The sequence below is a fragment of the Nelumbo lutea genome, chromosome 4, assembly GCF_056320005.1.
Source record: "Nelumbo lutea isolate HS-2025 chromosome 4, American lotus-T2T, whole genome shotgun sequence".
NCBI classification, from domain to species: domain Eukaryota; kingdom Viridiplantae; phylum Streptophyta; class Magnoliopsida; order Proteales; family Nelumbonaceae; genus Nelumbo; species Nelumbo lutea.
The window spans coordinates 14,428,357-14,445,963 of record NC_142687.1 but is presented as its reverse complement, the minus strand read 5'-3'; the positions used below and the strand labels follow the sequence as shown (position 1 = coordinate 14,445,963).

The 17,607-nt window shown below is 40.3% G+C and overlaps 1 protein-coding gene across 10 annotated transcripts in view; it reads left to right on the top strand.

The window, feature by feature from the left end:
* LOC148854084 (phospholipid-transporting ATPase 3-like) overlaps positions 1–17,607 on the top strand; it is a 139,452-nt gene that overhangs the window by 35,822 nt on the left and 86,023 nt on the right. For 4 of the 10 annotated variants that reach the window (XM_088941140.1, XM_088941139.1, XM_088941137.1 and 1 more), the window contains 4 exons: positions 11,344–11,409; positions 11,561–11,617; positions 12,120–12,201; positions 12,421–12,531. In XM_088941140.1, the coding sequence (XP_088797266.1) occupies positions 11,344–11,409; positions 11,561–11,617; positions 12,120–12,201; positions 12,421–12,531 (316 nt within the window). Of the gene's footprint in view, positions 1–5,487; positions 5,599–11,343; positions 11,410–11,555; positions 11,618–12,119; positions 12,202–12,420; positions 12,532–17,607 lie in introns of all 10 variants that reach the window. The other 6 variants (XM_088941136.1, XM_088941142.1, XM_088941143.1 and 3 more) reach the window with 3 other exon arrangements.

Genomic DNA, 17,607 nt, shown 5'->3' with positions numbered 1-17,607 from the left:
CCCCTACACCATTCGGCTACTGTACACACAGCCCGTTCTAGGGCAACAGTGAACCTAGTTTTCTAGGTTCTGATCAGTACTAACAGCCTCTTGAAGGGTTTCTACCCAGAAATACCAGCTACACAAGAAGAAGAGATGACCGACCTTACTTTGAGAGTCTCAACCAACCATTCACTGCTGAAGTTACTTTTCTTGATGAAGAGGAATATGTGCAGCAGAGAGAGACAAGCTGTGAGATTTCAGACCTAGGGCGAACTAGTTTTCTCCATTGACTGACTAGAAACGCAGGGAAGGAGAGCCACAAACACTGCTGAGGTGCTTTACCAACTGAAGTAGGTCAGGAACATGGCTCTGATACCATGTTTCAAATGCTGCTACAGTAACCCGAACCAGGAAGAAGAAGAGGAAGAAGAAGAAGGAAATAAGGGTATGTCGATGGATTGCCCATCCAGTCGACCCCCTTAATCTTTATTAGAGTCTAATAATCTTTTACAAAGACTAAATTGCCCATACTTAAGTGTGGGGCAGAGTACTCTAATAAAACTGCCACATAAGCAAATTACTTAACACACATAAGATGACTAAACTACCCCTATTCGACTCACTTTAACAGAAAGCATTATATGGTTTGAAGCAGTCTCCCCGAGCATGGTTCGAGAGACTTTGTATGGCCATAAAGAAAGTGGGGTACACTCAGAGCAGTGCAGATCATGCATTGTTTACAAGGAGACAGGATGACAAACTTACGTCACTCATTGTTTATGTGGATGATATGGTGATTTCCGGAAATGACTTAGAAGAGATGAAGAGGCTGAAGGAGTTCTTAGCTTCAAAATTTGAGGTCAAAGACCTGGGAATCTGAGATATTTTCTTGGGATTGAAGTTGCTAGATCAAGAGAAGGAATCTACATATGTCAGCGAAAATATGTGCTAGATCTCCTAGAGGAAACATGCATGATGGGGTGCAGGCCAGCATACACTCCAATAGAACCGAACCATGGACTACAAGACTCAATGGGTGAGGAATACTGTGATAAAGAAAGGTGCCAAAAATTGGTAGGAAAGATGATATACTTATCCCTTAATTGGCCAGACATTGCCTATGTAGTGCATGTTGTCATTCAATTCATGCACTCACCTAAGATCCCTCATATGAGAGCAGTGGAAAGAATTCTCAGGTACTTGAAGACTTGCTTAGGGAAAGGAATTCTATTCAGGAAAAACAACAGGCTTGAAATTGAAGCCTACACTGATGCAGATTGGGCTGGGTCTGTTGGAGACGGAAAATCAACCTCAGGTTACTGTACATTCTTGGGAGGAAACCTGGTCACATGGCGCAGTAAGAAGCAAAATGTAGTGGCTAGATCAAGTGTGGAAGCAGAATACCGAGTTATGGCACACGGGGTTGCTGAATTCTTATGGCTCAGAATTCTTCTTAATGAGCTTGGTATTAAGGCTGAGGGTCCTCTCAGGCTGTATTGTGATAATAAAGCTGCTATCAACATTGCCAACAATGCCATGCAACATGACAGGACAAAACATATTGAAATTGATCGACACTTTGTCAGAGAGAGAATTGTCTCGGGAGAACTCTATGTGCCTTATACTCCATCTGAGATGCAAATTGCAGATGTATTGACTAAAGGGCTGGCAACAATAAAGTTCAGGGACATACTTGGAAAGCTAAACATGATTGATATCCATGCTTAGCTTGAGGGGGAGTGTTAGAATGTTAGAATGAAGTCTCTTTGTATGAGTGTTCGGCTGATAAGAGTTCTTATTAGCCCATACTTAAGTTTAAGTTATCCTATAACTGGGCCTGTGTTAATGGGCCTAAGCCTGTTTAATGTTTTAAGTTAACTGGGTGTCCCATCACTAATTAGGGGCATTCCAGTAATTACTTGTATTATTGTACTACATTCAAATATAAATAATAACATGGTCGACTGGGCAGTTGAGTTCGACATTCACAGCATACCAGTGGTGTTCTTCTCCTCTCCTCTACTTCGAGTACAACTCTCAAGCTCACAATCAACACACCCAGCCCAATCAACATCTGTGTAAACTTTTATCTTCATGTGATCATTATCCTTGAATAGAACACCTCTGCTTGGACACCTCTTCAGATATGCCAATATCCTCTCAACTACAAGTAGGTGAGTAGTTCTAGGAGAGTGCATATACAGACTAACAACACTGACTACATAACTGATGTCCAGTTGAGTGAGACAAATATAGAGGAGTTTTTCAAATAACCATTGGAACATAGCTTTATCTTCAAGGGGCTCTCCACCCTCTGCATTGATCTTGTTATTTTTTTCAATAGGTGTGTTAGCAGGCTTAATGCCCAACTTTTTAGTTTCTTCCAACAAATCAAGAACATACTTTCTTTGAGAAACAAAAATTCCATACTTGGACCTAGCTACCTCAATAAACAAGAAGTATCATAGCTCTCCCAAATCTTTTACCTCAAACTCTTGATGAAGGAGTTGCTTAAGAGACTCAATCTCACTGTTATCACTCCCTGTCACTACAATATCATCAACATATGCAGCAAGCAAGGTTAAGGAAGAATCCACTTTCTTAATAAACAAAGTGTGATCTGACTAGGCCTGCACATAACCGAACTTTTCAAGGGCTTGTCTGAATCTATCAAACCAAGCTCTAGGGGACTGTTTTAGTCTATACAAGGCTTTGTTCATCCGACAAACCTTATTTCCTGTTTCTGCACCATAAAATCTAGGAGGTAATTGCATGTAAGCTTCTTCTTGCAAGTCTCCGTTGAAGAATGCATTTTTAACATCCATCTGAAACAAAGGCCAAGAGTAACTGGCTACAAGAGATAATAAAACTCTGATAGTGGTCATCTTTGCTACTGGTGCAAAAGTCTCCAAGTAGTCGATACCATATGTCTGAGTAAATCCCTTTGCAACTAATTGGGCCTTATACCTTTCAGAGATAATAAAATTCTGATACTAAGTAATCGAATAGGATTACAATCTGTCCTAGGTTTAATGAGAAAATAGAAAACAAAGATTGAAAAGAAGAGGATAAGAAGAACTCGAAGGTGAGAATTCAGAAGAGAGAGAGAGACTTACTACAGCCGCCCCACAGGGCTGAATTACCCTTACTGCTTACATGGTGTTAGAATGCTCAAATCAGGGGTGTTTTGGTTATTCTGGTGTATCTTATTGAAAGTGAAATGTCTATTGTATCTGAGTTTAAGTTATGTGTCCCATCTTCTATGAGGGACAAAATTGTCTTTCTTGTAACTCAAGTTTTTCATGAATAAAAGTTAAGTGGGTCGGCTAGGAGAGGTACTTTTGTACATCCTCTATTCTAGTCTGGCCGAACACTCTTCTCCTCTCCTTCTTCTTCTTCTTTCTCTTTTCTTTCTTCTTTCTTCTATCTTCTTCTCTACATTGACCTAGAAACAACTAGGGTTTATTCACATGGTATCAGAGCATTAAGGTCTGGTGTTCATTTTCTTGCTGCTGTCTTCTTCTTGGGTTCGCCTCCAGCTTCACAGTAGGTTTGATCATCCTACAACTGATCTGATTGAAGACTCGATAAAGGGCTGAAAAGGAGTTGTCGTATTGAGGGCCTAGAGATGAGAATGCCTTTGGCTAGTGTTGTGGTGGTCGTTGAAGTGGTATACTAGACCCTCTATTCAGTGTACGAAGAGGGCTGGTCGTATACAGGTATGGACACTGCTGTCGTGTGTTCAGAAATGAATTGTGAATGCTGATTTTTTTTTGTGTGCTTCGAAAGTTAGTTGTTGTGGTGCTGGGTGAAACTGATACACATATCAGTCATGTTTTTTTGTGTGTTTTCTTGCTCACATGTGTGCTGAAAGAAGAGTGGTAGACTGTTGAACAAGTGTTCGATGAAATGACTGAGTAATTTCAGTAGTGGTGTGTTGGTGGTAAATGGTCCTGTAGTGTGCAGTCCAAGTGTTTGATGTGTCGACTGAATGATTTCAGCTTTAGAGTGTAGTGTGTAATGTGCAGTTGAAGAAAGTGGGTTGGTGGTATTGTAAGTGAGATAAGTCTTGTGACAAGTGTGAGATTGTGGTGTATATTCAGAGGAGACATAATTGAGATGGCTTCAACTGTAGTTGGGAATGACAAAAAAACAGGCATCATGCTCTCCTCAGATTATCTAAGTGTTCAAATGACATCCATCAAGTTGAATGGTGAGAACTATGTACCATGGGCAAAATCTGTGGAGGTGTTCTTGAAGGTCAAGAGGAAAGAAAAACATGTGAGGGAGGAGAAACCTTCCTCTGATTCTCCTGGGTTCAGTGATTGGGAACAAGATGATGCACAGATAATGACATGGCTTTGGAACAACATGGAACCAAAGATTAGTGTGAACTTCATGTTCCTAGATACAGCCAAAGAGATCTGGGATCATGCTAAAAAGTTGTACTCCGGACAAGACAATACAACTAGGGTATATCAGTTATACCAAGAGTACTTCAATTTGAAGCAAGGAAGTCAAAGCTTAGAAGAGTATTATGCAAGTTTGAGAAACATCCGCAATGTGCTAAATGTGTATCACCCTCTCACATCAGATGTCTAGATCCAACAACAGCAACGTGAACAGCTTGATGTGACTAAGTTTCTTGTAGGCTTGAAGGCTGAGTATGAGCCTGTCAGAGCACAGATATTGGGGGGATCAGCTCTCTCCTCACTTGAAGAAGTTTTTGTCCGTCTTAAGAGGACATCCATTGAGCTAATGGAACATTCTTCCTTCTCTGATAGATCTGGTTTGGTAGTGACTAAAGGGAGTAGTCGTGGAAGTAGAAGTGGTGGTGGCAGCAGTGGCCCTCCAAGCAACCGTGGTGGGCACATGTTTAACCGGGCCAGTGGCCGGACTGGAGGCCGTGAGTCAGGGGGAGGCCATGGAAAAGGAAGGGGTAATGCTCAAAGAAAATGTACACATTGTGGCTTAGAGGGGCACACAGTTAATTTCTGCTATGATTTGCATGGTCCACCCAACACTTGGGCTAACCATGTTACATCTAAGAGTAGTAGCACAATCACTGAAAGCCAGCAAACTGCACCAACCCCCTCGACACCCACTTGTGCTTCTGGGCAAGAAATGGTGAGTGTACCACAGGCATTATATGAGCAGTTCCTTCAAACAACTCAGCAGAACACAACTACACTTGCCCATTCAGGTATGACTTGTTTAGCTTCCAAAGCTTCACCCTGGATCATTGATTCTGGCGCCTCGGACCATATGTTTGGGACTCCTGATGTATTTTCTTCCCTTTCTCGCACCTCCACATCTCAGACAGTTACACTTGCTAATGGTTCTACATCTCCTATTTGTGGTGTTGGTGATGTTGATCTCTCCTCATTGTCTTTAGCATCTGTTTTATATGTTCCTAAGTTTCCTTTTAATCTTATGTCTGTTAGTAGATTAACCAAGTCCCTTAATTGTTCTGTAACCTTCTATCCTTCTTCTTGTGTGTTTCAGGATCTCAAGATGGAGGGCATGAAGCCGGTGGTTTGTATTACCTTGATGGTGATGGCCCTCCAGTGGCTTTTCAGTCGTCTCTTACTCCTCTCCAATGGCACTGCAGACTTGGTCATCCCTCTCCCAAGGCTTTGAAGTTGCTAGTTCCTTCCTTGTGTCATATTTCATCATTAGATTATGAGTCATGTCAGTTGGGAAAACATCATCGAGTCTCATTTAGTCCAAGAACTGATAATTGTGTCTCAAGTCCTTTTGTTTTAGTTCATTATGATGTATGGGGTCCAGTTAAAGTGGTGTCATACAATGGGTTTAAGTATTTTGTAATCTTTGTTGATGACTTTTCAAGAATGACATGGATCTATCTTATGAAAGGCCGTAGTGAATTGTTCTCTATTTTTCAGAAATTTCATGCTGAAATACGCACTTGGTTTGGTGTTCATATGAAAATACTTCGCTCTGATAATGCCAAAGAATACATCTTCTCATCATTTCAGAAATACCTAGAACATCATGGAATAATTCATCAAACTTCTTGTGCCTACACCCCACAACAAAACGGTGTAGCTGAATGGAAAAATAGACATCTTCTGGAAACTGCCCGGTCCTTGATGATCAATATGCATGTCCCAAAGCATTTTTGGAGTGATGTTGTTCTTACATCCTGTTTTTTGATAAATTAGATGCCCATGTCAGTCCTTGGAAGTCAATCCCCTTTCTCCATGTTGTTCCCCACTTTGTCTCCCTTTCCTCTCACCCCAAGAGTCTTTGGCTGTGTTTGTTTTGTTCAACACTTGGGGCCTGGAGTAGACAAGATAGATGCTCGGGCTACAAAGTGTATTTTTCTTGGCTACTTAAGGACTCAGAAAGGTTACAAGTGTTATAACCCTAAGTTTCATAAATCGTTTGTGTGCCCTAATGTCGCCTTCTTTGAATCAGTTCCCTTTTTCTCCAATGCCGGGGTCTCTTCTTCTCCCTCTGTGGTTCCTCTTCCTGTTCCAGTTGTGGACCTCCTTCCCGTAGTTCCCACTCCTACTGCAGATGCACATCATATGTCGATTACTACAGAGAGGCCGCCAATTACTCAAGTGTATACTCGTAGAAGTGCTTTGGCTCCTCCTCCACTTCAGCACCCGTCGGAAAATCCTGCTACTGCCCCTTCTCCCTCAAATCTTCTTCTCCCTATTGCTTTGCGGAAAGGCAAACGTACTTGTACTTCTCATCCCATTTCAGACTATGTTTCCACTGCTCACCTTTCTGCTTCCCATTACAAGTTTATATCATTACTCTCATCGGTTCCCATTCCCAAGACTGTACAGGAAGCCCTTGTCTCTCCAAGGTGGCGGCAAGCCATGGAAGAAGAACTCTCTGCTCTACAACATAATCATACGTGGGAACTAATCACCCTTCCTCCTAGTAAGCACACTGTTGGGTGTAAATGGGTCTACACAGTGAAGCATCTTCCTGTTGGCAGTGTGGAACGATTGAAGGCACGGTTAGTGGCCAAGGGCTATTCTCAGTTATATGGTGTGGACTATATGGAGACATTCTCTCCTGTGGCTAAAATTGGTTCAGTTCGGGTGTTGATCTCATTGGCTACTATGTATGATTGGCCTCTCCTACAACTTGACATCAAAAATGCCTTCCTACATGGTGATCTTGTTGAGGAGGTGTATATGGAGCAACCACCAAGGTTTGTTGCTCAGGGGGAGGCTGGTGAGGTGTGCAGGCTCAAAAAGGCAATCTATGGACTGAAACAATCTCCTCGTGCATGGTTCGGCAGGTTCAGTGAAGTGGTGAAGGCCTTTGGGATGAAACAGTGTTCGGTTGATCATTTCGTGTTTAGCTATAACTCGGAAGATGGAAACATCTTGCTAGTCGTGTATGTGGATGGTATTGTTATAACTGGAAGTGACAACAATGGAATTGACAGGCTGAAAAAATTCTTACAGAACCACTTCAATACGAAAGATCTGGGGAAGCTAAAGTATTTCTTAGGAATAGAAGTTGCAAGGTCAAAACAGGGGATCAACCTATGTTAGAGGAAATATGTTCTTGATCTACTTGAAGAAACAGGGTTGTTAGGTGCTAAACCAGCAGTGACTCCTATGGAACTCAATGCCAAGTTAAGTGTGGATGCAGGTGAAGTGTTTGATGATCCTGGAAGATACAGAAGGTTGGTGGGAAAGTTGAACTACCTGACCATTACTCGACCAGATATATCATTTGCTGTGAGTGTGGTGAGTCAGTTTATGCAACATCCCCGGGTTCCTCACTGGGAAGCTGTTCTGAGAATTGTTAGGTACCTAAAGGGTGCTCCAGGTCGTGGTTTGTTATACCAAAAAGGAGGACCTCTTGAGATAGTAGGGTACACAGATGCTGATTGGGCTGGCTGTATATCAGACAGGAGGTCAACCACAGGGTATTGTACCTTCCTGGGTGGCAATCTTGTAACTTGGAAGAGCAAGAAGCAAACAATGGTGGCAAGAAGTAATGTGGAAGCAGAGTACAGGGCTATGGCCCATACCACATGTGAACTAGTATGGTTGAAGAACCTACTACAGGAGATGGGTTTCTCAATTGACAAACCCATGAAACTATACTGTGATAACCAAGCTGTTGTTCACATCTCATCCAATCCTGTCTTCCATGAAAGAACTAAACATATTGAGGTGGATTCTCACTTTGTGAGAGAGAAAGTGATAAGTGGGGTAATAACTACATCTCATGTGAGCTAAGGAAATCAGTGGGCAGATATCTTCACAAAAGGATTGTCTCGGGGAAGAATAGATTACATTTGTAACAAGCTGGGACTATATGATATATACTCTCCAGCTTGAGGGGGAGTGTTAGAATGCTCGAGTCAGGGGTATTTTGGTCATTCTGGTATATCTTATTGAAAGTGAAATGTTTATTGTATTTGAGTTTATGTGTCCCATCTTCTATGAGGGACAAAATTGTCTTTCTTGTAACTCAAGTTTTTCATGAATAAAAGTTAAGTGGGTCGGCTAGGGAGGTACTTTTGTACATCCTCTCTTCTAGTCTGGCCGAACACTCTTCTCCTCTCCTTCTTCTTCTTCTTCTTTCTCTTTTCTTTCTTCTTTCTTCTTCTCTACTTAGACCTAGAAACAACTAGGGTTTATTCACACATGGCAAAAAAAGAAAAGAAAACTAATAACAATAAGCTGAAATAAACTACCAATTAACTGAAATAACTAAGAAACTAACTGCTAACTACAGTCATAAGAACACAGTGGGGACCACATCAGTGTTCTCTACAATTGTTATGGCTAAGGTTTGCTTGCCGCCCAACCAAACAGTCCTCGACCTCATTCAATCTACTACTGACCAGCGCTAAGCTTTGAATAGGGGTTGTTCCCAAATCTTTTGTTTCACCATCGAACAACTTGTTGATATGATAGTCGCCTACCAATTCTTCAGTTTCTGCCTCTGTTCCCACACTACCTATTAAGAATGCTGCCTCAGATTCAGATTCTTCCTCATCTGACAAGTTGTAATCAACCCAGCTTCCGTCCACCAACTCTTTCCTTTGGCATGGTTCTGGTCTATCTTAGATTAGAGTGATCCTCCTTTGTTCTCCCACAGCCCTATTCTTTATCTCTTTGTAAGGGAACCCATTGCATGGAGGTTATCGATCCAGACTTGGCTTCAGAGTTATTGTTAGCCTGTGTTGAAGAAGATCGTAGACCTGAGTTAATGTCCCCCATCGAGTTATGATTCCTACCAGGGGCGGAGCCAGGGGTGGCAGAGGGGAGCAATGTCCTCCCTATGCTTAAAAGTCCTCACAATCCCTACCGATGTTTTTCTTATAAAATTATTGCAAAGATACTTGTTTATAGGTTATCGGTTGTTCTTCATAAGTTGATCTCACCACCTCAAGCAGCTTTCATTAAAGATAGAAATATTATGGATAACATTGATCTGGTCCATGAGCTTTTTCAGGAAATTGACAAACTGGTTAGAGGTGGCAATGTAGTCCTAAAGCTGGACATGTTAAAAGAATACGACTGCCTCGAGTAGAAGTTTCTATTTATGGTCATTCTAAGGTTTGGTTTCTCAGATGATTGGATTTCTCTAATAGAAAAAAATCATTTGCAACTGTTGGTTCTCAGTTAAACTTGATGGCAGCGTACACGGCTATTTCAAGTCTTCCAGAGACCTAAGACAGGGGGATCCTCTCTCCCCTTATCTCTTCATCAATTTTTTGAAAAGAATGTGATATTTGAGTGCTAGCAGGGAAGCTTCTTCAACGATGGAGAAAATTCCTAATGCAATAAGAAGATTTAGAAGACAGAAAACCAATTAAACAATTCAAGTTTCAAAAGTATTTGCCAGATTAATGTTGGGAGTATTTGGGACGGGGCCAAAGAAGGGGAAGAAGATAAAGAAAGCCTCTCAGATAAGAAGCGAGAGTTCTGTCACTGTTGGTTCTCAGTTAAACTTGATGGCAGCGTACACGGCTATTTCAAGTCTTCCAGAGACCTAAGACAGGGGGATCCTCTCTCCCCTTATCTCTTCATCAATTTTTTGAAAAGAATGTGATATTTGAGTGCTAGCAGGGAAGCTTCTTCAACGATGGAGAAAATTCCTAATGCAATAAGAAGATTTAGAAGACAGAAAACCAATTAAACAATTCAAGTTTCAAAAGTATTTGCCAGATTAATGTTGGGATTATTTGGGACGGGGCCAAAGAAGGGGAAGAAGATAAAGAAAGCCTCTCAGATAAGAAGCGAGAGTTCTGTCTTAGACACCGGATGCGCTTAGAAAATGGGTAAAGCTTGAGGTCAGCTTCTCGACGGAATTGGTTTTTTGGGTTTAGGGTGCTTCCATTGTATTAAGGTAGGGGATGGGAGGGTTGAGTGGGATTGCATATTAATGTCTGATTATTTATGTGTTTTGTGGATTTTTTTTTTTTTTTTTTTTGTGAGAAGTGATTTGGGTTCATTGAAGTTGTAATTGGGGTGGGGGTTTTCAAGATGTCATTGATGTTCGTAGGGTTGATTATCTTAGGCCTAAGGGGTTAAGCTGAAAGTCTTGGTCTGTTTTTTTTTTTTTTCTTATTGATATCTTTCGAAGGGCTACACAACAGGGGATAACCTATCCCCCAACCCAGGTGTAGGCAGGATTTGATCCCAAGTCTCCACTACGACCCGCAGGAGACCTTACCAGCCAGCTGTTGGCGGCACCTTGCTCTTGGTCTGTCCTTTGTTGGATGATTTCTTATCACCCTGATGTATCCTCTTTAATCTGCTTCCTTAATAAATTTTATTTTTTATTTATCTTCAAAAAAAATTTTAAAGCACCCTTTCTCCCATGCATGCATATACAATTTTTTTTTTCAATAACAGTAAATTTTATTAATAATTGAGAACTTAGGAAGTTACATTGAAAAGGAGCTAAAGAATCTTAACTCCCTACTATACCAATGTACACCCAAACCATAAAAAACTTACAACACAGCCCAAAAGAGAGAATTTCTGTTCTCCCCTTGTCTAGCTAGTCCATCTGCCAAGGAATTTGCATTTCTTTTTATCCATGTGCAACGAACTTCGATGTCCTTAGTCAGCCACTTAAACTTCCTCTTTTCATTGTTGCAAATCCAGAGCTTAGAGCTATCCTATATACAAAATTCGATGGCCATGCATGCATATACATGGCCAGAGAGTTGGTTTGTTCTAGAAAGTAATTACTGTTCTAGTTATCATCCTATATTGTTATTTTTACCTGTAGAAGACACATTACTATCTTTATAGACCTTATTATCCAACATTTGATCTTCTTTTTGAATTTGTTTTTATACGGATGCCTTCTAAGTGACCTTCGAATCAACATTTTCAGGGAAATTCCATATCAACCACAAAGTACAACATCTTTACCTTTTTACCAAAAGGTTTGTTTGAACAGGTAACATAGTGCTAATCTCTGGACACACATTAAGAATATAACATAATAAATTGATTTGAGTTTTTTATTGTAAATTCCTTCATGTTTTCTAAATTCATGTATCACTTACGATATTTCCCTAAAAAGTTTCTATGTTACATTGACAGTTCAGACGGGTAGCTAATCTTTACTTCCTTATGATCTCTGTTCTATCTACAACACCAATCAGGTACTCCTAGGTCCAAATAATGCTTATATGCATTCTTCTTTAGAGTATAATTTGTTTTACATAGTATACATGTTTGGTTCTAGTGACTAGCTCCGTTGAGGACTATAATTATATTGGTTAAAATTGTAGCATGCACTGTTTAAGTCCATATCCTTTGTATATAGTATATAAAACACTTCATGTCTTAAATCCAGTTGCTAGCTGCCAGCTCCACTGAACAAGGACTAAATTTATACTGATTATTTTTGTAGCCTGAATTTCCAAGATTTATATCTTCTGGTGTACATACATTTTCTATGCCTTAGATCTTGATGGTATTTGAACAACTTATGTACAATTCACTGTAATCCTGAGATTTTTTGGTTCATTTTGGATACATATTAAAGTGGATGACAGGGTTCTCTTAGTTTGTTGAGTTCTGGAATTTGGTTTCATGGAACTTGCCTTTGATATGCATGCACATAACATGTTTCTGCATTGAAATATTGCTCCTTTTTTGCAGTCCTGTCCATCCTATAACAAACGTTGTGCCACTGAGTTTGGTACTTTTTGTCTCTCTTGTAAAGGAGGCCTTTGAGGATTGGGTAAGTAATATATATTTTTTACATGCTAGAACACGGCATTGATTTACTCTGAGGGCCATGTTGTATCGAGTGAAAGTTACTGTACTTTTTGTGTTGGTATAGAAGTGCTTGGGTGTCATTCTTGCTAAACTCACATCCATCAGACATTTTTGTGCAGTACAATGTTGACTAGTCGTTTGACCATAATTTTTTCTTTTCTTTGTCTAATTCTATAAACAGAAACGCTTGCATAATGATAGGGTGATAAATCATTCACCTATAGATGTATTGCAAGACCAGAGGTGGGAAACTATCCCTTGGAAGAAGCTTCAAGTTGGGGATATTGTCAGGGTATGCTTTTCTTTTTCTTTTATGAACTTTTTTTCTTTCTACTTTTCTGTTTCATTTTTTGGAACAATAATGGAAACTATTCATTAAAGAACAAGACCATGAACAATATAGACACATCTAAGACAGAAACAATCTGTTCAACCTGCTTAAATTCAAGAGAAGCCCTCTTAATTCTTTGTCTTATCTGAAGGATCTGCTAGAGTGTTAGCCAATCTAGGGTACCTCCTGTACATTATGTTCACTCTAGAACCAAAAGATCTGGGTTTTCTAATGAAATGACAAAGAAACAAGCATTCAGCCAACAATGGTCTGGGAGTCATCTTAATTTGATGACCCAAAGCAGCCATCAGCTTCAAACCATGAACAAGATAACATATATAGCATGAACCAAGTTTCTGTATCATATTAAATTTGTATATAAAGGAGAGCATTGTCATTGTGGTTTCTGAAGTTCTTCTCTCTCAAATAAGCAGGATGGCTGAATGAGCTATACCCATCAAAATTAAGTTTTACAAAGCCCAAAAGTGGAGGAGTGCTTTATTTAGGGGCCATTTCATGATGCAATGGTAAAATTTCAGATTGACAAGTTTGAGAACTCTGGTTCGAGTCTAAGAGAGGGCACTTCGTGTTGGAAGGGTTAGGATCCATCATATGGATGGCCAAACCATGCTAGATGGATGGGCGAAATTTCAAAAATTTCCTAATCCTTCTGGTAATTGAATTCCCTATGTTTTGAAAAACTCATTTTTCAGGATTGGTCTTGTACTGAACCGGACCAGATTTGAAACCAATCAAAGAGGGAGATGTATACCTGATACAGATACTACAAATGCAGATTCCAAGGTGGAAGTTCACGCCCAAATCATTCCTAAAACCGGCCTCCATTGAAGATGGCACAGTGTGTAGGTGAAGCTGATTCAACAACACGGTTTTCAGCAAAACTGCAACTTAACTGCTTGGATCGAACTAGGGAAAGTGAGCCTGAAGTTCCTCTAAATTTTTCTTGCAAAAATCAGAAGAAAACTGATCTCTATCAGTCCTTGAAAACCTAGGTCGTGAACTCGTTACAGGGTTTCTTGGAAGACAAAAGAGAAGAAGAGAGAACAAGAAAGAGTGCTGTTCTAGTCCAGTTCGCGCTCTTCTTCTTTTATCTCTTTATGGAGCACTTCTCCTAATCAAATTAGGAGATTATCCAAATATAATTTGGATCTGATCTCTATTAAGAGATAAGCCTTATCCTCTTAAGCAATGTTTTAAAACACGAAGGCGTGACGCGAGGCGTTCCACTACCTCTACATGAGGCATAGTTCAAAATGCAAGAGGTGTAAGCCTCCCGAACACAAGGAGGCTAATGCCTCCTTAAGAGGAGAGGGGTCAGGAGGAGGATGAAGAGGAAGGGGGGATCTCATTTTTCTTTATTTTTAATAAAAATCTTTTGTATTAAGAAGAATAAAGATGCATAACATTAGTTGAAAGGGGGGGTCTTGTCGAAGGGGTAGGGGGCAAACCACTTTCTTTCCCCTTATCTTTTCCTCCCTCCCTTTCTTTTCCTTTTCTTTCCTTTTCTCTTTTTTTCTTCTCTTCCTTTTTCTTTTCCTTTCCTTTCCTTTCCTTTTTTTTCTTTATTCTTTTTTTTGTCTTTTTATATCAGGTGTGCATGAGGTGTACGCCTCTAGCACGCCTCATGAAAAAAGCTCAAGAGGCGTATGCCTCTTGCACCTAAGGTGTACACCTCAGAGGTGTCAGTGCCTCTGGCATATGCCTCAGGGTGTTTTGGGAGCGCCTTGCCTAGAGGCGCACCTCCAGGCATACGCCTCCCATGCCTTTTAAAACATTGCTCTTAAGAGGATGGGTGTTCCATACCCATTTCCAAACCCAGATTCAATGCAGAGCACATAAGTTGTCATGTGACAGCTTATTTAATCTTATTAGTTATGGGCCTTAGGCCCATCAGCTATAAGGCTCACGACCCAAGGTGTTGCATTGACAACTTAGGCCTGAATTGTATGGCGTGGGACCCCACAATGACCTCACATAAGTCCACATGGGTTCGGCCCAGCCTCTGTGAAAAGGCTTGGCTGAATTCACTATTAAACACAATAAACCCCTAAGCACATCACTAAATGATCCTTGAATTCAGCCATTCTATGAAGACCCAAGGATAATGGATTTAAGTAAGATAAAGCCCATCAGGTAATCGGCCCTTAATGGTCTCTTACACTTAACCTCTCGGCCCATAATGATCAAACATTGCCTGACAGGGAAGGACCTCTCCCCTGGCTGCAAGGTACTGTGTCATACTCTTTGCTCAGATGGATCCCGAGAATTAAAACCTTTTGCAAACATTTTTTTTTATAAAACATAATATATCTCACAGTTGAAATCCAGTGCCGACAGTTTGGTTTCCATCAGAGAGAGTGTAAGCCCTATCATTCATTTTGTCCGACAAAGGGACCAATCCTATCACTATGATCGCCCACTTAAATGAATTCTCAAACTACCCCAACATATCCAGGTTTTGACCCTCAATGGAGCTCACTGATTGGCATATCAAAGACAACCCAATCCAACACCTATTGCAGTACCATAATCAAGTCTAGGGGTTATGTGTAATTTTTCGGTTTTGCCCATCAATCTCCAAGGTCCTGGGCATAGCTAGAAAATGGTCCAGGTTCAGTGTTTCAACTAAACGCACACTGCATGTGCTTTGGGTCTAACCCTAGCAACTGAGACAAGCTACCCCAACTTCTTTGGTAGCACATCAGAGTCATCCTTCGCAGAATAAACTCCCCAAGTCTATCCAATGGCCGAGAACATTCTAAGCTAACACGAGTCTCATAAGTGTCTAGTTTAAGGGGTAATTTTACAAAATCATATCAATATCAACATGAAACAATAATGTACTTTTATTCATTTACAATAAATGTATCTATACATTAATCAAATTGGAGCAAAGGGCATATAGTGTCTAACACTTTGTGCAAAAAATGACAAAGCTATGTCAGTTTCTAGTCTATTCCCTAGATGTTGGATAGCCAGGGTCCTTATTTGGTAGTGACCCTTCCTATAAAACTATATCATGTTTGAATAAGCCTTGTCTTGGGTCTATGATATTGATCATTGGTTATCCCTTTGTGGTTATTCTTAATGTAGGTTAATCCTTTGTAGTCATATTTGTCATTTAGGCAGTAGGTTTAAAGTTTTTAGTTTGCTTACATAACTAAAGTATTGAGATGGCCTAAGGTTGAAATAAACTAATCTAGAGGTGGAAGGAGACTCAAAAATAATCATGGGATGGAAAAGGGGAAGAGGCATGGATGCTTGGAATATATGCTACCCTACAGATGTTTACACTTTTTTCTTTTGATAGTCTTAATATATCCGGAACTGTCTTTGTATTTGGGGCTGGATACAAAAACCCTATTTCACCATCCATGTCCAGAACCATATATTCTATTAATGCATAAACCATATGTTCTACTTGGCAGTCTTGGCCAATCTCCATCATCGACCTTCGTTGTATATAGTTAATCCATTTTGATCTGCTCTCCTTTAGATGTGAATCAGTCCAATAAAATAACAGTATGTTCTGAAATTAGGAAGAAAAATAGTGAAGAAATAAAGGAAATCAGAAGAGGAAGAAGAAAATGAGAGAAGAAGGCATAGACTATTTCTTACTCCTCCATTAAACAATATTACCTACCACCATGGCACAGTAACCCAAGGTATATCTTCTTCCATCAATACATCCAACCCAGCATGCATTCACATATGCCTCTAGTGTCATATGTCCATGTTTAGCAAAAAGAATGCCTTTCCTTGGAGTACCCTTTAGGTAACACAATACCCTCTCAATGGCTATATGACTCGACTAGATATTTCTCAGGCAATGAGTGTCATTAGTCAATTCATGCATTCTCATAAAGACACCCAAGCTCTAAGAGACTATTTGAGACCATGAAGTCCCTACCCCGCCCCAACCCGATTGTATGTGATATTATTTATATTATCAAAATATATTTAAAATATTATTCATGCTTTAAAAGTTTCCTTTATTTTAAGTAAATTTATTTCTCAAAAAAAATGTTAATTAAAAATTTCAGGGATTTAGGTCCCTGTAGGGAACCTGTCTCCATCGGAGATCGGGGATGGAGGACAGCTTTTGCCCTCGGTGGGGATCAAGGTTGGGGATGAGGATTTATTTCGAAATCAGGGTCATGGATAGGGAGTATGATCCTTGCCCTGTCACCACTCCTAGATGCAAGAGGAAGAGATGTAAAAAAAAAGGAGTAGGAGGAGACTCAATCAAGGACTCAATAGGAATGGGAATAGTAATAGCTGGGTACATGGAAAATAACTCTAGTGAATACTCCCCCTAGGGAGAAGTTCCAAAGAAAGGATTCAAAGGAACGGACTTTGCAAATGAGACATCTCTGGAAATAAAGCAGGTGCGACAAACCGAATTGTAACAACAATATCCCTTTTGTGTGGAGTCATCATTAGAAAAATACACTTACGAGGCTTAGGTTCAAACTTATGCCTTTGGTGGCTATGAATGTGAATGTAGAGAAGATGGGCCGAATGGCCCATAGGCTGTTACTGTATGTTGTCTTTATGTTCTTCTCTATAATGGGCCTTATTCTGGGCCCATACTCTTTTATGCTCCTCTTTTGTAATTTCTTGTCCAACTAAGGACCTCTCTTGTAATTACTAAAAGATTAACTTGATAAAAGTGCATTAGAGAGTTAAAGGGAGGTTATGTTCGATACTCTCATCCTCTAACTCTTCTTGCCGCAGCTCTCTCTTCTTCTCTAATCTTCTCTTGCTAGTTTCCTTTGTTTCAAACATAGTCCCTACTTCTAGGACTGTTTTCAACTTGGTATCAGAGCAGGCCACTGCTTGGCGTGTCCCTCATGTCGTTCTAGTCCAGCCAACTACATGAGGAGGTTCTAGGGCTGAGAGTTTACAGTCATCCGCCTGATTCTTGGAGGTCATTGGAGGGTTCCCAAGCTTCTACACACTTGGAGAAGGGTTCGGTGATCAGGAAGAATCAGAGAACAAGTTGCTTTGCCTGAT